Here is a 22,698-nt window from a genome sequence, read left to right as displayed (position 1 = left end):
GCTCCTGCACAGTTTAAACTGACATATTACGATTTTTTGCAGATTTGGACTTTTTGGAGGTATTATCTGAAGGCATGGAGAAGGTATTGATGGTGAGAGGGGGAGGTCGAGAAGTGATCACCATTTATTCATAATCTAGCAAATGCTCACCAATTCTGTTGGTGACTGTAGCCAAAATGAAAATTTTGACGATATGTTAATCAAAAAGGACTCTACTGTTAAAACTTAGGTGTTTCGTGTGGATTCTCAAGCGCATTATCTCCCTTCTACAGTATTATTTTCCTGAAGTAAAAATGCATTTAATACAAGTAGGTACTATACAGTATTAATTTCGACTAAGCACCTGTATTAACTAGCATTGAGAATCCCCTCCACACCGCAGTATTTAATAGAGAATTGTTTGGAAAGCATAATATTACGTACTAACCAAAGAGAATATTCTTCGTGATGTTGGTAAATTATATTTCGAAATCTGACTTACAGTTATTGCATAGACTTTTCTATCGTTATCTAGTTGAAGTTTCGTGGTCGTACTCTCACACAGATTTCAAATCAAAATAACGTTCCATGAAGTGCTCATTTTTCTATGACAACTATACCGGCCATATTAGTGAGTCTTTCATTGTTTTAGCTCATGTATTGTACAGCTAAATCGGTCTAGGAGCAAGTTCCTCCAACGGAATTGGTCTAGACAATAGCTCTATCGTGTCATACATTTTTTAAATCACGTTTCATGTAATTTATAGGAGTCACTTAGCATCCCCGGAACTGTTTGATGTTGCTTCAAAATAGATACTATGTATTCTTCCTCTTATAGAGGGTGTATAACGAGACATTAAAAAATGCTGAAGTTTGTTTAAAACAACAACGCAACTTTAACAGTTTTACACTCACACAATTCGTATATTCACGCAGAATCGGTCAATCGAAAGCAGACTTCTTTTATTAAAGTATCTATAGTATTACTTTCATTTAGCGATAAATTTATAGACCTATGAAACAAGACTCATTCTTTACCATAGGCCAGAGTACTTTAGTATTCTAATTAGAATACTTAGATTAATATTTCCAAGATATGTAGAAACGTTCGTGCAAGCCGTTCTTCACCAGTTTTTTCACAGTTGAGTCGCGAGTATAGAGGATTCGTCAAAGCTTGCAAATATTTTTATTTTTCATGACATCAGGAAATCTTTTCTTACGTAATTGGGGGTATTTTCCAGGGCAACCAAATGAAAGGCGATGATTTTGAGAGATTGGACAGAGACGCCGATTCCATTTTCTTCCGTGTATCTATAGCACATTATAAATTTACCACCATCAACTGACTTTTGGTTAAGTTGAAAATCATCACTGAGAAAGTTAAACCTTGCCGAAATGATCTTTTATGACCCTTTACCAGAGAAAAGCACGTGATACGCATCTAAATAGGAAATTCAACATATCGGAAAAATTTTAAATTCCGCTTTGATGAGGTAATTCCTGGGTCATTCGTTCATAGACCACACTTTTATTCACTTATTACGTCACTTTCAACATATTATCGATACGTATCAAACCAAAAAAATAAAAATTTATCAGATTGTGAACGCTTCCGCGGCCTATCAAAGCACGAGTGGCAGTACTGTTGTCGCATAGGTAATAAGCCATTGGGCCACCTTCCGTTCTAGTTTTCCATTCAGCCTTCTGGATACAAGAGGATTTAAGAAATTCCGAGCAATGTAAGAGAGATAACCGACCATCTTTTCCCAACGGAATTGAGGTATGCTAAGAGCTTTTTAAGTTTACTCTCCCAATGACTCCAAATGACAACAATCGCCTCCACGTATCGAAACCAGCAATTCCGGTCCTCCCACGCGAGAGCAGCGCCTCTACCGTACTAAATGATCGCTTACCACGTCGTGTAGTAGCTTCAACATAGTCTTGATGTTCGCTTTCATTAGCTGTTAGGTAATTTGTATTCTGTGCTGCCATCTAGCGAAAATAACAAAAAATGCAAGAGACGGAAAGTCGGATGTGAAGATCGTATGTATGAAATATTAATGATTGCACGTTCACTTTTGATGACAGTATGGATAAGCAGTTCGTATGGTAAAGTTAATGCATCGGAACAGGCTCCTTTCAATATCGTGTGAATATATCAGTATATGCTTAATCAAATTATTGGATGAATGTCGAAATCTGAATGTACTTTTCAAGCCATGTGGGTTGTACAGAGTGGTCTAAATTCCAAACATTTCATTGGGATCTCGGAAAGTATAAGAGATACGAGGTCGCTTAAATTGGTGCAAAGTTGCACAATGGAGTAACCAAGAAAATGTTATTTGGAACCGGAAAAAATTCCAAATACTTCCGAAGACCTTCAAAGAAATTTGAAATTTTGCTACATACTTTTTATTTTCTTTTAACTATTTAAACGGATATTTCAAAACAAATGCGACTTTATTATTGTTACTTTCTTTGAGACCTCCTAGCATACTAATTTGTAATTTATTTACTAAAATGGAAACTTTCGAATTATTATCGTTCCATTTTAAATAATTTAATTGGATCCGCAACTTAAATCGTTTTTAATACCACTTTTAAAGTTCTTTTAACTCTTGCAAATAACGCCCTGAAGATAATTGAGCAATTTTATGACGAGCGCAACAAATTTTTATCATATCATGCTTTTCAAGTGATAAGAACATTTTATTTTACTTTAACAATACATAATATCAACTTTATAATTTACTAATAAATTAAACATAATCACAATGTGACAATTATTAATTTATTTTTTTTTATGTAAAACGAACTATCCATTCCCACCTTCTTGTCTAGTTATGATTTTTTTTTAATACTTACAAGTCCTATCTATTTGTTATGCTCTACAAAAATTATTTATGTTATTTATCGTATATTTTAATATGTTAAAATTGATTAAAAGCATTTATTACGCGAGCAAAAGATACTGCAATTAAGACAAACCAATATTAAAAACAATACAAGAAAAAGTGATAGATATGTGCACTTTTTAAGAAAATATTTTTATCATATCTACTACTTTTTCATTGGTTGTTATACGTTATTGTTTTTAGAAAGACAAAAGGTATTAAAGATAAATAAAAAAATCAGGGTCCGTAAACAAAAATTAAGTTGATGATGGTTGCTCAAAGACGAAACGTCTGATTTCAATATATATATATATATATATATATATTTTTTTTTTAAATTATATATATATATATATAATATATAGCAAAGTTTCGTTTTTTTAATATTTCCGGAAGTATTTCTAATTTTTCCGAGTTCGAAGTGGCAGTTTATTAAACACTAAATTATGCAATTTTGACCCAATTTAAGCTCCCTCATATCTGTTATAAAGTCCGAGATCCAAATGGTCCGCCTCGAATTTGGACCACCCTGCATATTAGGGCTTTAATGGGCTGCCCATTGCCACGTTCATAGAAATCATCTCGCAATTGAAAACACGTGGTGGCAAGTCAATGTCGAAATAACTTGGCTACCTGTGTCTTTTAGGAATTCCCGATCCGAGTATCCCATTGTCTCCCTCATCAGTATCAAACAGGGATCGATATCAAAGGAAAATCCTTCTGAGTTCGAGTCGGTGATTACACAGCTTTTTGTCAAGATATGTTTAGAGCCTAATGAAACGTTTCAGCTGATATCAGCCTACCAGCAGCCTCGTCAAGGAAGTGCCATTCAATTCACAAAATCTAATCAAGCTCAATCGACCAGAAGCTTTTTAATATTTTGCTTAAAATTAATAGGCCGGACGTATCATTAGAGTCCATTGTGAGCACAACAACAAGCCCGACCTATAAGGTCTTGAAACACTTATTACAAAGAAAAACGAGACAAACGGATAATTTCACCAGAGACTTAAGGCACTTCGTGGAAACTCAGCAATCACTAACACTAATTCCGGAGGATGTTCTTCTTGATTTTGAACTCATTTCGCTGTTGACGATGGTATCATTCAGTACTACAATGGGATGTCGAATGAGAATTCGAGCGAGACACGCCCAGGTTATTCCTAGATTACCATTAGCACCGCAGATGCTCACTTACGAGATAGTTTTTATGAGAAACAGATGGTGTGGCAATGGGAAGTCCACTAACGCCCAGCGGTACTAGCAGGATGGCTGCCCTGAAGAAGATACTTTGGCCATCACACTGGAAATGCCAAAATGCTGGTTTCGATATGTAAAGGGCACCTCGATTCGTAGCAGTTATGAAGAAAACGCACTTCTTGGAGGATACTAATTCCATCACATCCGAAGATTCAGTAGTCGATGAAAAAAGAAAAGAATGGACCTTTCTCAGGTGTTCTCTTATCGAGAACACTGATTGATATCTAAAGAAAAATTCAAATCGTCATTCGAGCAATAAAAAAAAAGTTATCAAGGCTTGTGTCACCGAAAGGGATTCGCAAGCCATCGGATGTGTAAGTGAAACTCACACAAAGACGCGGAAGATTATCTTTTTCATCTACTTAATCATCTTTGATAATGTTCACTGCAGTTGTGAACGAAACATTAAAGTAAAAATATAGTGAAGCATCGCACCTGGACGTAAAACGAGGAATAAAGTATTTTGTTTTTCAGTCGCGAGATGCTCGCACCGTGCTCCATGATTGGCTCTTTCAACCCCCCACTCTCTCGACACAACATAAGTCGAGTTTAGTCAGCACTACCTCATATTCCTCAAGTGATTAGTACACCCTCACTTTAAAGAGAAGTAAATTTGACTAACGAACATTTAGCACTGTAAAAATCTTATTTTATACATGGTAGGTCATGAGGAAGTATACGTACTTCCATTGCGGAACAAGATTGCTAACAAGAACGTTGACTGAGCACTAAAAAGTTGTTCGTATTTTTTATTTTTATTATACAGGGGGTTTTCCACATTTTCTAGAAAAATGATTCTTACTCTAACTTTGTAATTCCAGTTTCTTTTTTTTAATTTTCTCTTGAAAGAGTGCACTGTTGTGTATGAATAAGCCAACGTGTTCAAAGTTCAAAAGATGTCAGAGCAAAAAAACACCCCGTATACTAATTTTCGAAAAAGCGCCTCGCACATTTGCTAAAGGTTAGACGAACTAGTAGCTATACCCAGTCAACGAATTTGGCACAATTTTCAGTGTTTTGCAAAAGAACGAAGTTCACGAAAATGCCATGGCTCTGTGTAAATCTACTATCTTTGTCCGGAATATATTGCATTTTAAATTAAAAAATTACAATTAATAACGAAGTACAAAGTTGGCATATGTAATGGAATCGTGATGGAAAAAGTTATTCGAGGCATATAGCACGTGATATTTTAAAATTAAAATAACGAGGGGGAAGAAAGGGACAACTAATTTTTACCATTGCTGGTGTAATTGAGCTAAATCCATAAAATCTACAGGTTTTCGTTTTGAAAATATATTTAAGTAATGATTAGTATTGGTAATTAGAGAATTTTTCATTCTTCATGTAAATTTTTTGAGTCATTTTCCAACAATAGGAGAAATGAGTTTTCGTCCTCTTTTCCCTCGTTATTTTGATTTGAAAATTGTTTATGTCTCAAATAATTTTTTCCAACATGATTCCATTAAACTCTGGCGCCTTGCGTTTCATTATTAACTGTTTATTTGATTTTGGAATATAGCGCGTTCAAGACAAAGATGGTACGTATATCCGAATACCCAAAAATAGCATTTTCGTAAACTTCGTTCTTTACAAAACAACCAAAAGTGTAAAAAACTTGTCGATGACTCAACTATGATAAACGGCGATGCGAATCTCTTCACTATACTGATCAGTGGCGATGATCAATTCCTGGAGAGGCGTCACAATATTTTTCCCTTGAGGAAGAAATTCCATTGTTCCTTAAAATGAGGCGTTTCCCCCGTATTTCTCAAAACCCGCTTTCAACAACTAGCCCGGGAAAATGCTTTGAGGTGAATTAAATTTTGCTTTTTATTAGAAATCCACCCTGTAGATATTTGTTTTTGAAGAATAGTCAGACCTAAGGGATATCCGATGAAATGACGAAATAATCTTGTCTGACAAGCCCGGTATGAAACTAACGAACCTGATATTATTCTTATATATCGCAGATCGAAGTTTATTTTTATTCGATAAACATATACCTCTAACGTAACGTTAAAAAATGCATGTTTAACAAACCAGTAGAATCCTTTATTACACACCACTTGACATTAACGTGTACAATGAGGTCTCTAAGTATAAGAACACGTATTTTCGCGTAAAGAGTAAATTGTACTACTATAAATTTGAGCAATATTAACTTTATAATATTAAAGTACCATGTATTTAACTGTCAAATTATGAGTGATAGATTTATTATAACGTATATAAACATACAATCTTAAGTACGTTAAGTAATTTTCTTCCTCGATGTACCTACATAATATGTATTTTAGAAATGATATTTTTACATTTGCACAGCATATTTACAGGGTGTCTCCAGGACCTTCATTTAATGCTCCATATTTTTATACTTTTTAGACTGTAGGTATATAATTTTATAATTGTTGCATAATTTTAGAAAAGGCGCCCCACCTAGTGGAGTTTAAATTATTTACACATATTGAAATACACTTTTCATATACTGGGACTTCAAATAAATCCTCCGTGATAGCGAGTAAGTAAGTGCGAAGTCGAAAATTGCATGGAATTTATTTGAAGTAGTACAACGTTTTGTATTAGCAGCCACCATCAGATTTGCGTCTCCATGCAATGAGGGAACACAAATTGTTATTTTCACCTTATAGACAAATTTTATCCTTGTTGAAACTTTACCATTACGATAGATAGTTATAGCATATTCCTGTTGACGTTTATATTCGGGAACACCCTGTACAGATATATGAAACTTAAAAGGATCATTTGCCCTACTGCATGCTAACTTTCAACTACATGCATTATTTCTTGTTAGTGAAGTTTTAACTTGAATTCAAACTCTAAAATTCTCGACGCTCAAGCAATGAATAAATCCGCGGAAGGATGCATGCGTAGTTACATAAGGATTTGGCCTAAAGATTATAAAAATCAGTAATTTAATTATCACCTGGAATTTGGTTAAAACTTCCTCTTAGTCGCAGTCTAATTTCCAATAATACGAAATAGTTGTATAAATAAGATTGTAGTTACGTAGTTATGTGGTATGACCTAGTTTTTGAACTACGAGATATTTGGGCTTCAGTCCACCTTAAAAGCTATTTTCAGCATAAATAAAGAAAACATTAGATTCTAAATCTACAAAGATAAATGTTGTCTCGATGAGCATTTTCGCGATCTGCCTGTACGACATCAGGAAGATGTAACATGTTGCTAAAAATGAACTATTGGCTGTGTCAGTTGAAACAAAAGTAAATGTTAGTAATTAAGCACCCCCAACGTTCCTTACCTGAAACCCCGATTTTAGAAGTCACCCTGAGCTAAAGTCGAAAATGCACCACGTTGCAAGGCTAAATCGGAAATTCAGACAATCAAACTGATTTTGCTTGCACCCGCCCAAGTGAACCATTGGAAATGAAGATCAAATGTGATATACCCACACAAACAGGGTGGCTTAGTTGATGTCTGTGCCACATCGTTGTAATTAGAATTAAGTAAATGTGATTTACACTTACACTGTGCTGAACATAGCTTTCAAATAAACCTAAGTAATCTCTAGTGAAAAGATAGCATGTAACATAGTGATCAAATCTAGCCTTAAATCTGTTTAATAATTATTTGTATGTACTCGATGTGCCAACTTTAGGTTTTTTGCCAAGGTCGCAGCCGATCCTGACGGCCCCTTAAGCCTTTGGCAAAAGGCAAAAAGTAGTAGGGGTAAAACGGTAACGCCCAATTTTACATCAACCAATTATGACTGTTGGTGCCTGTAACTTAAGTGGTGGCGTGTCGCAATTTTTCAATTTTCCTAAATCTCGTAGGGCCTTGAGGACGCTCGATTTTAGACCCTTATCCGAATTTGCTAAAAGCCATTTGTTCACGCCACTGTTACATTTGTTTTTAAAAGTTTTATGTGAACGTTAATTAAAATCGCAATTTGATCGTGTTATCTTTTTACGCGAACGGTTTCGTCGAGTTTAACTAAATGCGCTTAAAACACTAATGTAATTGGTTGTGGTGCCATATGATATATTATTTAGGTACTGTTAAGTTGTCCCAGGTCCTAAATTAACTGGACTTTGTTAAAATTTGAAATTCTACATTGTTTTCCAAATTGATACTTTGTTCTTTATTCATATAACCTCTATACATTATTATTAACGATGTGTTCATTGGATAAAAAATCAAGAAATAAAAACTTATAATAGTTCCATGTCGTTTCATTCCGTCCAATGGAAATACTGTTTTTTAACGCACTATATTTATTCAACGAGTTTACATAATATATTTTTATTAAAGTACAAAAGTATACAAAAATATTCTATTAGCAGTAGGTAATAATGGCATCTAAGTAAGCACACGGTCGTTGTTATCACAAATCTGGTGTTGGATGGTTAGACGTATACCCTATTAGCAGTTCCTCACTAAGTTTTACTAGAGATGGACCCAACCAGTCAGTCTTAAACTTTGGACATATCTAGGAATGTTATTAAATCCAATCTAACTTACTCTAAAGTAACTCATAAATAACAACATTTAAGCATGTCATACAAGGTATGTACAAAAATATGGCACACATTTTCCCGGGTAGAACCCGACCAGGAAAACAAACCGACGGAGCAGTTTAATTCATCACTACTCAATGAACGTCTAGTGAGACTCAAAACAAATCGTTAAACTATAGCACTGCTGCTTCCTTTATGTTTATAACTAACACTCTGCATTTTGTCTTGTTTGGACCTAAGTGAGTTAGAATGAACGGATTCGGGCCCACTGACGACACTCGATCTCACCACGGTGAACAGCTTTTTGTAAGCCGATCTGTACTGTTTATTTGTGGCGGCATATATGAAAGGGTTGATCACTGACGAAGCCCATGCGAGAATGGAGGAGGAGACGTGTAAGGCTGGGTAGGAGACTTTGTCGTCGAAGACGTTAACTAACATTAACGGCAAAAAGCAGAAGAGGAAGCAAATGAAGATTAAGGCCATCAGTCTTGTCAGTCTCCTGTCGTCACGTTCTCTTTTGCTGGTCCTGTGGTTGATTCTTGTGCTGAAACAAATTTGCGATTTGAATTAGGTATGTTGAATATTGAACGTGAGGGTGTCTCGAACCCTTACATTCGATACTAAGTAATTGGTAAAGTAATAATATTGAGGTAATGTTAAAAATGTGAATTGCTGGTCTCGTAATTTACATTTCGCCGATTTCCATTTCGACTTGAAGAAATTTGCCTCTAAAATGTCGAAGTAACGCGTTAGAACGTTACCAATGAAATTTTTCCATAAAAGACACACCCAAATTCTGAGAAAATAATGTTGGTCCTACTTTTGCACACAACTTTAATTTTAAAAAAATGTTATCTGCTGTAGCTTAAAAGTTATAACCAAACGTCTCAAGAATTATGACAAAAACATTAAATTTTACAAGACCTAAACAAATAATCATTGGTTTTAATAAAACTAAATATTAAAACTAAATAATAAAACTAAATAATAAAACTAAATAATAAAACTAAATAATAAAACTAAATAATAAAACGAAATAAAACAATTATTAAAGTTAATTTAACATATTTTAAACATGACTTTCCCCTACTGCAAGACGCATTCGAAGTCTTCGCCTACCTCCAGTCCTAGTGGTTTTTCTTAATATCGTGGCGTCGAGTTTGAGGTGCCCAGTACAGGTACATTCAAGCTCGGCGCCCCAATCTTGGTAGGCAAAACCAGTTGGGTATGGCAACAAATATTTCCAACATTACATAAAGGCGTTCGAGCTAAAACCAGGGCGCTGCTCAGCGCTACGACGCCAATGAAACACACTTTTCTATCCAGAATCTTGAAATTCGATTTATTCTATAAAACTTTTATATAAAAAGTTTTTTGATTATTCCATTACTCCGAAAGATGCACCAAGAGCAGATATTAACGCACCGTCGGTACTGGTCTTAGGGCGGAAGAACGTTTTGCTTTACCTAGTTGGTGGTTTCTCTTGGGGGTAAGGGGTGGAGATTTGAAATTTCGCTTGAGGTTCCGACTTGTTAGCGCCGGTTCTGCGTAGCGACTTACAATACCGCATGTTGTAAAATAATCATTTTATTCAAGATGGAGATTCTATGCTGGATTTTAGGCAAGAAAGTTCGTATATACTATATGTCCGCAAATGTTTCCTTAGCTATTTAAAAAAGGCCAAAATTTCTATAATTTTTGCAATACTTTTTTACTCTCAAATTTAGAGAAGCTCGGTAACTGTGTTTTATACCCTTGGTCATGGTAACTTCAAAAAAATCTACGAAGTGGTATTTGTCATATTTCATTTTTTCTCCATCCGAAAAACTTATGCAAATATTTCTCAAGTAAACTAAAACTTAAGTTACACATAGCTTAGATGCGTCAAAGATCATTTTATAAATAAACAATATACATCAAAAAAATTAGAAAAATTTTGTGTAGTAACATGAATATTGTTAAATTTACTTAAAAAATAAACAAATTAGAAATTCGCTGATCATAATCAAAATAAAGTAAAAAAAAGTTAAATATTTTGCCCTTTCGGAAGTAATCAGGCCACATTCATGGAATAATTTTATTTTTCTTTTTGTGAAACTATTCAAGCAAATGTTGACAATTCAGTGACGAGTGATTGGTGGAGTGAATTCTATCTTGTTGAGATGTCGGAACTTAATCAATTAGAAACACGTTAACGAGTTATAAAGTTGAGTAAAGAAGGAAGCAATTCACGTGATATTGCTTCATTATTATCGATCGGAAAAAGAATTGCTAACAATATTATTAAGAAGTGGAAAATACAAATGCAGTCGATTTTTCTAATTTCTTCGCTCAAACGCTGCACTAAGTGATGGAGGAAAGAGATTTCGCTTTCTTTGAAGTCAATTCTCCCTTTAGAATTCATTGTTTTGACTGTTCTTTCGTCCCAGGTGTGAAACGAAGGGCCCACGTTTCGTCCAAGGTCATCAATCGACGTAAAAACTCGGCTTTATTGCTGCAAGGCTTCGCCAAACGCTCCTTTAAAACATCTTCACGCAAATCGTGACGTACAGTACTTGTTGAAATGCAGATCTTCTAGTAGTTTCGTAAATTCTCACCAAAATTTCTGGAGCGGTCAGATCTGGAGTGTCGCTGGGTCAACCGCTGCGGAGTTCTTCACACGAATAAATATGTACTTTAAAGGTATTTTTCAAAATATGCAGAGAATTTCAAACCTCGAATACCTCAAGAAACAGTGCTGGCAGGGGCTTGTACTAAAAAACCTTTTTTTCATAAAACATGTAAGAAAATACAAATTAGTCATAAATAAATTTTATACCGGGTCATAAAACTGTTATGTCCCTTTAAAGAGAGTTCACCTAGCACTGCGATCCGCATCGAAGATGTAAACGGATTTCGATTGCTCGCCCCGATACGACATTTTATGCCCACAATAGCGTTATAAACCAAAAAGTTTTTTTTTTCTTTTTTTTTTTCTTCACTTTAGCCTCCTGTATTTTGAAAACCAGCGATTTTTGAATTAAGGTAAATTCGATAAAACAGTCATGTTTCCGCCTCGGGAGTCTGTGGCGGAATTTTGTAGACCTTTTAAAGACGCCCTGTGGATTTAGCGCTGCACTGCGATCACTCGAAAGATCTCTGAAGATTGGTTACTTCATACAAGTAGTTTCGTCGGAGCGTCATTGGGTTAACTGGAACTTGTGACGTCTGAAAGTTTAATTTGATTTTTGCCTCTTGCATATTTACTCCGAAAAAGGGTCAGACGAGATAGCTTAAAAGCACTCATATACATAATAGCAATTAAAGCTATTAAAAATCGTCATCAATTAACCAGACATCTTCAAGGCGATTAAACGTGACACACTACAGTATTTGGGTAGTCTTGCGTAATTAGAATTTTATGAACGTCGAGTCCTATGTTAAGCTGCTACACTTTAATATCCGATCGTTTTGATACTTACTCGTGAGACCTAAGCCTTCGTTTTGAAGTGCGCACGGTCCAGTAAATGCAAGAGTAAGCGATGATGATGACCAAACAAGGGAAGGCAAACCCCAGTAAGAAAATAAATTTCTTGGGGGATTTCCCGTCTTTCTGAAGAATGGTGCAGGAAAATGTCGATGGGTCTAGCCCTAGGCGGCCCCAAATTCCGATTAGCGGAGGCATCTAGACAATAATAAACCAATGTAGAGTCTTCGTCATTAAATTATCAGCAGACACTGAACAAATATAACCACCCCGCTGCAAAATAGACGGTCGGATGACAAACAGTAAAGTTAGGGTGAGTCCCAACCGACGACCCTTATAGAAAATCGATGAATCAAATTTCACAAATAAAAGGATCTTTCTTACCATTATTAGAAATGCTATGAGCCAGGTACACAGCAGCTGCAAGCAAATGGATATCTTCGAGTAAAATTTGTTGTAGTAATCGTACATGGTAATCAGTACGTATCTAGAACCAAAACGAATAAATAAATAAATAATGGTTTAGTGGAGGCTCATGCTTAATCGTCAATACTATAAACAGCATTGTCAAGGTAACAATAATTTTTTCAATGCGTTAAACAATATTCGTACAGTACTATATTTAAAACCCGAGGCTTCATTATAAATCAGCTTTTGGCTGCTGGATGGGTCTGTTTTATTCATATGCACCATTTAGCCCGTTTCCTTTCTTAATATAATACATGTGTTGTTTGATCTCGGCTTAAAATTTTAATTGGGATTAAGGGCCAATGCCCTCGATCTGGCACATTTTCCGTCCATTAGAAAACTTCATATTTTTAGCCTGCATATCAGTGCAAAACTATCTAGCGCGTTACAGCTCATTTAATAAAAAAATACTCATTTATTGGGGTCGAAAAGTCAAATCAATAAAGACTTATTGTGGTTTGTACAGTAAACAATTTTTATCATCTTAAGACTATGTCGCGGTTTATAAATTCTTCGAAATAACGGAGATATGCGACCGAGGGATTAATTTATAAGTATGATTTTTGCACTCGTGAACACTATATCGTTATAAAAGAGAGTTGAAATAGATTGCAGCTCTACAGGGTGTTTCAATTTGGACTTGCAGAAAGCCACGAAATAAGACGACTCTGCGCATCAACATTCTCCATGTAACTTACATCAACAAACATGCAGGGGATTCGAGCATCAAAGATTTTTTTGCAGGCTTTCTAATTTTTAAGACGTTTCTTTCGTGATGTACATTTCTGATAAAAGTTCGCATTCACTGGCCCTTAGAACCAATTGGACAATTTATAGGGTCGTCTTTGTTTAGGGACCAACTTAATTCGAGTTGGCCCTCATCCTTTTTGCGATACGCCACTGGCATTCACTAATAAAATGCCAAATTTAAAAATTTTCTCTGCTTGTTCGTGCCTCGCACCAGTTTTCCAGCAATTTGAAAAAGCATTTGGAGAAATGTCGTATTCCGTATCACGATTTTCAAGCAGAAATTAAGAAACTTAATAGATTTTTTTAACAGTTAACATTGGGAACTCTACCTTTGGTGGCAGAAACCAGGGGGGTCGTTAAGGAACCAAATTCGTCCTACTGCGTTCCGAATACTTACTGGGAAATCATAAGAAAAGTGGGGCGTTTCTCCCGATTCTTTTGTCAATTGCTGAAAAATCAGGAACAGGCAAAAAAGGTGCAAATTTGAAAGGGGAATTCTAAAAGAAAAACTTTAGGGCGATAATAGGGGATCTGAGAAATATTAAATGTAGATTTTTAAACTGCCCTTATGGGCCAGTTATTGCTGTGGAGTTTGATGATGAATGTGAAACATAGAGTGTCTGCAAATAAATTCTAGAGGTTATAGAGACGGTTAAAATGGTCGTCGCACTTCATATAGCAAAAATTTCTAGCGATCAGAGTTTTCAAGTTATGTGCTCTCAAAGCAAAAATTAAAAAAAAAGTATTTTTGCTGTATCTTTTAAACAATAATCATGGTGACAATGAAAGTTTAGGACGTTTTAAATAAATCGTCATGCTTGTTTTCATATGTGAACAGATGTTTCATATACCTTCCTTGCACAGGGTAAGTCAAAATTTCTCCTTTAGACTCTTTCATTTGCTTAGTTAGTTGAGGAAATCGATATTTTTTTCATAGCTTGATTTCTTGATGATCTTCCTACAAAAAATATCTATCTTACTTTAATCCATATCTTACGTCGTTTTCGAGGAAATGGCATTTTATTATTAACATGCACCATACTTACCAACAATTCGAACTTAAATAGTCGTTTATTATTTTTTTAAAAAAGTGGTACGTACTACCACTAAAGTTATCGAAAATATTCATGTTAACATTCAATATCATTAACATAAATTCTTTTAATGATTTCTCGGAGGTTAGCAACGAGCAGTACGCAGATATGCATCTAATGTTCAGACTAGCAGAAGATAATACTGTCGAAGCTGTTGTGTACCAATCCAAGGTGCTGGCATTAAACATTCCTGATAGCTTCAGCTGCAATAAATACCATTTTTTATATTTTATTTAGTTTCGAATTGGTGGCATGTATAGTGCATGTTAATAATAAAATGCGTTTTTCTCAAAAATGGCGCGAGATATCGATTAAAGCAAGGTGTACCTTTTTTGTAGAAAAATCATGAAAGAATCATGGTACAAAACAAAAACTGATTTCGTCAAATCGCTAAAAAAATTAATGACTTTAAACGAGAACTTTCCCTGTATAAGGAAAACATATGAAACATCTGTTTACATATGAAACTAAGCAGCACTGTGAGTTATTGAAGCTGCCCAACTCCCATTGTCACCATGGTAAACGTTGGAAAGTTAACGCAAAAGTACGTTTTTGAACTTCTTACATTGAGAACGAATAATTTGGTAACGAAGACCGCCAGGATTTTTTTTTATATGAAGTACTAGCCTTATTTTAGCCTTATCCATAAGCCCTAGAATTGATGGCATGACCTTTCTGGATAGCCTGTATATGAAAAACTAGGGGAGTTGCAAGGAAAAACAGACAAAATTGGAAACTTTAACGACCTTTATATTCATTAAAATGAGTGGTTCAAATGATTGTCACTTGAAAGTGATATTATTTTGCGCCTTTTTACCTCCAAATGAAAGGGTGCAGGCTACAACTGAAACGCCCGGTATTACCTCCATTTCAGCGTACCACGAATGTTTATTTATATACATGCTTTATCGAACTAATGTGCATTTGTGAAAATGAAAAATTGTATGCAGGGATATCCAATTACTCAAACATTTCACCACTTGAATTCAGTTCAAGTGTGTACCGCGTTTAACCATAATGACAGCTGCGTGATGGCTTTTATATCTTATTTCTAATGTTTATATTACATCCAAAATCTTAATTCAAGTAACTGGGCAGGGCTCTCGTAAAATTGATCATTACCAGGAAAGCATTACCGATCCAATAATGGACACTTTAATTTAACCGGACTATTTGACATTTAACCCGCTGGTATAAACTAAATTAATTGATGTTATTAAGCTGTCAGAAGTCCATTATCAACCATGTATTTACCTCCGCTGCTAGAAACATTTGTTATTTTCCAGTACTTACTCACCTATTTAGAGTAATTGCGACCATATTAAGTAGAGAAACGGCAACATTTCCGTAAAAGAAAACTGGAAATAGCTGACAAAGCGCATCTCCAAATATCCACTGTTCGGTAATGTACCTCGCTGCTGTTAGAGGTAAGTTGAAACTGCAAAACAGCAAATCAGAAACGCAGAGAGACATCACGAATGCTGTTGTAGCGTGAGCCTTTAATTTTGGGCATCGGAGTAAGGCCAAAATTGTTACAAAATTACCTGAAACAACAAATGAACTATGAAAGCAATGAGGGGATATTTTCGGTATTTTGCATCAGTTTATGACGCACGTAAATTTTACAAGAAATATTTATTTGCATCAGTTAAAGGTCGTTGATTCGCTTTATAAATGATAAGAGAATCGTATCGTCAGACAATAAGGCACTTTTTCCATGAACTATCTTGAATCATCAAATATTTACCTAAAGTAAGTAATCAATGGGATACAAAAGGCTGCAAGGGTCTTGTAATAATATAAACACCCAGAAGCAAAAGTTCGGTACTGTTTCAATTCCCTCAGAGACTTTATTTATTATTTTTTTCATTACTGAACTAAATACCCAAGTAGTACTTATTTATATCGTGTGTTGTTCTGTTAACTTAATTATTTTGATTTTATGTTCCTGCAGAGCCCAACACACTGTCAGGTTGCACAACACCCCCAACATGCTTCAAATTACACTCTAACATCTTTCGCTTTTTCTGAGATAGTTAGTTTCGAATGTATATTAAAAATTTTCCTTACGTGCCCATACGGGCAATGACTAAAGAAAACTCTCCGGCTACCACGCTTCCGGCGTTATTCCATCCATCATCAGGGCTACAATGCAAAAACGACTTTAGGGAAAACGAGGAAAAATTGTGTTGTGATGGTAATTAGCATTACCGAAAGTTTTTACCGCAGCTTATAGATTTCCTATACACATCGATCAGAGGAATTACGCGATAATCGCTTCCCATATTTAATTTCCCGGTCAAGAACGTCTCGCACTTTTAAACACTGTATAAAAGCACAAGAAAAATATTATTTTACGAATGTAAACTTGCTATAGGGTGTATCAGCAAGGGCGCTCACTGTTACCAGCTCTAAACCGGCGACACTAGCAAAATCGGTTAAATAGGGATGGGTAACTTTGCAGGGGTGGGAAAATTTGCCCTATTTACAGACTCAATTTTCTGTAAGCGGCATTTCCAAGGTGTTTTTAGTTTCGGAAATTTTACAAGAAATGTTTCAATAGAGGACAAACAAAATAATTTTTACACACCACATCTCCCGTCTAGTTCGCACTTGCGCACATGTGTCTTTTTACTTTTAGAATTTCGCGAAAAGCAACAGATTCATTAATTTGTCTTAAAACTGAAATATTAATTGAAATGTAATGTACCTTAGGTTACGCCTTTGGACGCCACCATCTGATTTGGTAAGGTACCGTAATGCCCAGAGCCTGGCGTCCATTATTCGTAGATGAGGGTTGATTTATTATCGAGATTTCCAACGATTACCTTTGGCAGACTTAAAAATTTAAGTATAATTTACCGTTAATCTACCGTAATTGTCGGAATTTAATAGATGACCCATCGGCTATTCATCTAGGTGCTACGCTTGACTCGATAGGTAGCCTAGACGTCGCCATTAGCCTGTGTGCCCCGATATGTCTATGTTTATTGCGCCTCAAGATTGGTACTTAAGGGCGGTGTAAAATTGGGTTATGCAATTCATACCGAATTCCAGTCAAAGGTTATTTTCTTGAATTTACACGAAAGCTCTGTATCTTATTTTAACTCGAATTTCTACTCTTGTATTTTTGAGAAATTTAATAAAAGTGTTGTATTTTTCTTCGCGTATAATTATTTCACACTGACACACTGCAGATAACCATCTTCAAAAACTAACTTTTCGCACACTATACATGAAAATCAAAACGTCTTCATATACATATTCATGTATATGCTTTCAGAAACACCGTGTATATCAACATACTTATTATCTTACCTACAATACCAAAAATACAAAAAACAACGGCACAAATTGCGGCAAAAACTGTGGCTTCCTTGGGGTACCTAATAACACCCCCCTCGTCATCCATGTTTCCTTTGGAAAAATCCGAAAATTAGTTTTCATTTGCACTTTTATTGACGAAAATTGGAAAAGAAACTATTTAGAATCGGACATCTAACTTTCGATTTGAACCGGGACCGTTTTGCGCGCCCGACTCCGACTCCCTGTGTGTTCTGACCAAGTTTCGACTCGTTGCAAAGTCGCAACTGGCGCTACCTCGAAACCGCAACTGAAAACTCAGAACGCTGCTGCTTTCGTCGGTAATTAACCGGTTAAAATTAAAGAACTGCTAGTGCCACCTTGTAGTGGTACTGACAAATAGGCACAGACTTGTCCGTTTAAAAATCTTTAATTTGTAACATCAGAAAAAGATTGAGGCGCCAAGGATTTGCAACATCACCCTGTGCCACAGCTCCCGATATTTTTTTCTTTTAAGCAACGGTTTTTGCAAGAAGCCGTTCTATTGCTCCCAAAGTCCTTTATTATTTCAACTGTTGAATTAGAGATGTAACTGGATAATTTCGACTTTCAGACTACTTTTTTAACTGGTGCAAAGAGCTTATATGGATAGCAACTCATCAAAAATTTCCTTTTCTGAAGCGACTCTCACCTATAAAACATATTTTCTGGCATATCAACAAAAGAAATCATTATTCGCTCAAAAGTTTATTGATGCAGATCGAGTGCTCCTAAGCAATGGACAGTTTCAATTTGTTTCTTTTTTCTTCAGGGCATTTGTGATCTAGGTTTTCTTCAAAAAAATGATTATTCAGTATATTCATTTAAACTTATAAGGCATGTCTCGTGACCCGTTCTTTATAATGTTGTTAACTCTCACTATCGCAGCCCTATAAAATTTGGTATCAGGCTAGAATCGACTTTTAGAACTAAGCAAAATATATTCAAAATGGCGGCACTTCCGGTTATACCGGAAGTAGCTGCCAACTTCGTTATTTTAAATGGAACCTTAATTTTTTTATTTTCGGATTTTTCCTTAAATTTTCAAACCAGTTTATATAAAGGATCTGTATTTAAAATTAACCGGTGTCGCGTTATACCGTAAAATTTTACCAGTTGCAAGATCTCATGAAAATTCGCCTGGTACACTAAACGTTGGGAATTTTGAAATCGGCGTCCCATGGCTGAAAAAGGACTTAGTAAGCTACAGTTTGACGTATTTCAATTTGACAAAAAGCTTTCTGTAACCTTCGAAACGTGCTTCCAAAGTTACAAGATTTCAAATCTCAATGATTTTCTTATTTTAAATGGGACGCTTTGTCCAAAATCGGTCTAAGGAGCCCTAATAAAATTTGATAAAGAAATAAATACTAGAGTTGGAAATATATATATGACGATATAATACAATGTAATGATCCTATGATCCGTCCACCACTTTCGCCTGTATTAACACATTATAGAATATTTTTGGGTAAAAAACGAAATCAGTTTTAGATTTGTCATTCGATTTCGGAAAAAAAAGATCTGTTTCTAGTTTTTTGTTGGGCACACCATTTTGAAATAAGAAATAAACAACCCTTTTAATGAATTTTTAAGTAAATGTTGCTTTAAATTTGAATTGTTCAGGACTCCCTGTGTTAGAAAAATGCTATTGTTCAATACAAAAATATAGTTAAAATGGCCGCTACTACGTCTTCATGACGTAGTGTAATCAATCCTTTCTTATTATTTCTCATCAACACACCTTCATTTGTCATTCTTGCCAATCAAATCAACAATTTAACAATCAATGTCAAAAATTTTTGGATGTTTTGTATTTGGGGAGCGTCTACATCAACATCTAGAATTTAGAAATTTTGATGTACATTATAATTTTTCCTGCAATTTTACCGTTTGCCTAAAGAATATATCTCCAAATCTTAAAGTGGAGATACCTCAATATTCCAGCGTTGTTGTAGTAAACCTGCATTAGTAATAATCATCAAGATGTGTGCAAAAATGGCCTTTCAGCATCAAGCTGGGACAGCTATGGAGTGTTTGAGCGTAAGTAGCTTTTATGTGTACCCCTTAAATGACTCACGTATTTACAATCATTACTTACCTTGAATTATCCAGTGCAAATTCCTTAATGCAATATAATTTTTATACATAAAATAACTAAGGTTGAGATTCTAAATCAACGCAACACAAATTTCCTTGTAGATTCCTATTACATTACATAAAGAAGTTTGTGGAGATCAAATGAGATGTGGCTTTAAAATTGGGGGTGGAATAGACCAAGATTACAACAAGAGTCCACAAGGATATACAGATAATGTAAAATCTTTACTATTGCAACTTTCGTTAGTAAATATCAATATCTATATTGTAGGGCATTTATGTAACAGAAGTTCACGAATCATCACCAGCTTCCAGGGCAGGGTTAAGAGTTCATGATAAAATATTGCAATGCAATGGCTATGATTTTACCATGGTAACTCATAAAAAGGCTGTAAGCTACATTAAGAAGAACCCGACATTGAGCTTGCTAGTGGCTCGGAAAGGTGTCACATCCACTTAAAACTTCATCTAAATGTGTTTTTAATCATTCCATTATGTTAAGTAAATAGTAAGTTACCATCTGAGAGAAGTAAAGTGGAGTTAATAGAGTTTATGTGCCATAAAAATAAAACTGTAAACAATTAGTAGTTCACTTGAAAATCATCTTTTTAAATCTCATGCGTGTGTCTCTAAGCCCCTAGTGTGATGATTGCCAATAATTTTATTGAACATAGGACGTTGTTATAAGCCAAGTTATTTTGTATGTTTATTAAAATATTTATCTAAGCGTTGTATAGTTAAGGTGTTGCCTATTTTAAAACTATTAGACAAATAGTGTAGATGCCCATCTTGTTTGACTTATGTAAATGGTAATCGTAAACAAAACTTCAAGTAGTTGTTAAAATGTCTAAGGCATATCTTGAGAAAATTCTTCTGTGGTCAGTAAAATGTTTTATGGTAAATAGCAAATGGCTTAATCAAGACCTTACATTTACTGCTCAACATTTATTACAAGGAATTTTTTTATGATCACTATTTATATTTGCTGTAAGCTAAGTTTAATGCTTTATTCCAGTCAGTATTTTATAAGTTTCTTAGGTGTATTATTTAAATAAAATGTCACAGTTCATTATCAATAAAGATGTGATAAAAACATATTTAAAAAAAAAGGCATGATTTGCTTAGTTTTTGTAAGACCTTTATTATGTTAAAATAAAGCTATTGTTGAGTGCTAACATGACTATACAAAAATATAACAAACTATGCCATAAATTGCAGGCACATATTATCACATTTCCAACTGTACACATTTATACATCACATTTCTAATACTCTATTAGAAATAAAATTGGTATACAAAATGTTACATGATATATTTGATTAGTGTCAAACTAAAATTCTCATGGTTTTAATTCTTAAAGTTTAAATAGGTCTTCATGACTAAATTCCAATTTGGATATTCGAGACATTAAAGTAAATATTTATCACTTTGGTAATTAGGGATTTTGTTAGTTACAAAGGTTATATGTTAAAAAATGTAAACAATTTTATTGGTACTAAATGTAATAGAAATAAATTTCAAAGCCTTTTTGGCACTCGATTAACAAAATTACTGGGAAATTGGCCCACCTGACCATTACATTTGCCAAACAACCAATCATCAGATATTTTTTTAGTTACTTTAATTTTTTGGCCTGTTTTTATAGTCAAATCACCTGGCATTTGTGCTTGAAAATCATATAAAGCTGTTACTATGTTTTCCTCTTCTTTGAGTGGGACTTGTATGTCTACAAAACTCTCTGGAAACATGCCTTCCTTGTCAATAATTTTTCCATATAACCAATCTTCATTGATTCTATGTAATAATACAACTACATCACCTGCCTGCAATAACATATAATAATCAAAATATTATATTATCTAACAAAGTGTAATAAAAATGCCCTTAACAATTTATTATTTGTTAACTCACCTGTAGGTTGAGGTCACTAGGAAGGCTGGCTGGATAATCATGTATTACTATCCCGTAGGAAGTCTCAATATCAGAAATTTCTTTTGGAGGGCTTGGAGGTGGAATATTGGGCATAGGTGGTGATCCCGAATGGACATTTAGATTATCATTTTGATTTGTAAGTTGCCTTACTTTAGGACGAATAATAGTTGGTCCAAAAATTGAAGGCACATTGAGATTATTGCTTGCACTTGCACTACTAGATGATTTTGTTGTACTGGTTTGCTTGTTACTAATATAACTTTGGAAGGTAGCTCCTCCATTGGACGGAGGCTGAGTCGATGCTATGGTGGTATATTGGGCTTGCATCGGCCATTGATTATTTGCCAGGGGAGACTCAAATTCAAGCGACTTCTTACTTGATGCAAGACTACTTGTGCTGCTACTAAATGAACTTGAAATGCTGCCACCAAAATGTCTGGACCTTTCTTGGCTGGGAGAACTCGGAGGGCTCCATTCTATTAGATTGGCACTAGTAGGTTGAGCTAGATTAAACGTCGACTTGCTTTTGTACTTGGAAAAATTAGGGGGTGGAGGTCTTGGAGGGGGCTTTTTTTTCTGCTTTTGAACAGTTAAAGGCATCTGGCTTTGGTATTATGGTTTGGTAAATGTTTTTTCTTTTAATTTAGTACAGTTTTCGATACTCTTTATTGCTAATTACTTTATTTACTTACTAGAAAAATATAAAAGTAATTTTGAAAGTTGAAAGGTGGATGTGACTCGGATTCCTCCACATTCCACTAGTACACTTACTGCACACTACTCGTGGAGGGATATAGGAAGTCAAATGTCACCAAATTCGTTACTCTTTTGTTCCCTTCTTTTTTATCTGGTTTTATTAAAAAGAGACAAATAGACTCTGACAATATACTTAATCAATATTAATTAG

At 34.9% G+C, this 22,698-nt stretch overlaps 4 protein-coding genes across 6 annotated transcripts in view; 2 read left to right on the top strand and 2 right to left on the bottom strand.

Annotated features, from left to right (window-relative positions):
* kcc (solute carrier family 12 member kcc) overlaps positions 1 to 8,340 on the top strand; it is a 102,785-nt gene extending 94,445 nt beyond the window's left edge. For all 3 annotated transcript variants that reach the window (XM_066299401.1, XM_066299399.1, XM_066299400.1), the window contains one exon: positions 43 to 8,340. In XM_066299401.1, coding sequence (XP_066155498.1) covers positions 43 to 134 — 92 coding nt within the window. In that variant the 3' untranslated portion in view covers positions 135 to 8,340. The remainder of the gene's footprint in view (positions 1 to 42) is intronic.
* Positions 8,279 to 18,018, bottom strand: LOC136348517 (protein trapped in endoderm-1-like). The gene is made up of 5 exons (XM_066299415.1): positions 17,735 to 18,018; positions 15,714 to 15,960; positions 12,489 to 12,591; positions 12,100 to 12,302; positions 8,279 to 9,182 (listed from the first exon to the last, which is right to left on the bottom strand). The coding sequence occupies exons 1-5, from the start codon at positions 17,826 to 17,828 to the stop codon at positions 8,804 to 8,806; spliced, it is 1,026 nt and encodes a 341-aa protein (XP_066155512.1). The 5' UTR covers positions 17,829 to 18,018; the 3' UTR covers positions 8,279 to 8,803.
* A 1,532-nt stretch (positions 18,019 to 19,550) lies between these two features.
* Positions 19,551 to 20,731, top strand: LOC136348486 (tax1-binding protein 3 homolog). Its single transcript, XM_066299333.1, has 3 exons — positions 19,551 to 19,801; positions 19,961 to 20,074; positions 20,130 to 20,731. The coding sequence occupies exons 1-3, from the start codon at positions 19,745 to 19,747 to the stop codon at positions 20,316 to 20,318; spliced, it is 360 nt and encodes a 119-aa protein (XP_066155430.1). The 5' UTR covers positions 19,551 to 19,744; the 3' UTR covers positions 20,319 to 20,731.
* Positions 20,732 to 20,974: 243 nt separating this feature from the next.
* l(3)05822 (lethal (3) 05822) lies at positions 20,975 to 22,570 on the bottom strand. The gene is made up of 2 exons (XM_066299331.1): positions 21,771 to 22,570; positions 20,975 to 21,682 (listed from the first exon to the last, which is right to left on the bottom strand). The coding sequence occupies exons 1-2, from the start codon at positions 22,389 to 22,391 to the stop codon at positions 21,377 to 21,379; spliced, it is 927 nt and encodes a 308-aa protein (XP_066155428.1). The 5' UTR covers positions 22,392 to 22,570; the 3' UTR covers positions 20,975 to 21,376.
* Positions 22,571 to 22,698: the final 128 nt, after the last annotated feature.

This window comes from Euwallacea fornicatus, chromosome 33, assembly GCF_040115645.1.
Source record: "Euwallacea fornicatus isolate EFF26 chromosome 33, ASM4011564v1, whole genome shotgun sequence".
NCBI classification, from domain to species: Eukaryota; Metazoa; Arthropoda; class Insecta; order Coleoptera; family Curculionidae; genus Euwallacea; species Euwallacea fornicatus.
This window is presented reverse-complemented; position numbering and strand designations above follow the sequence as displayed.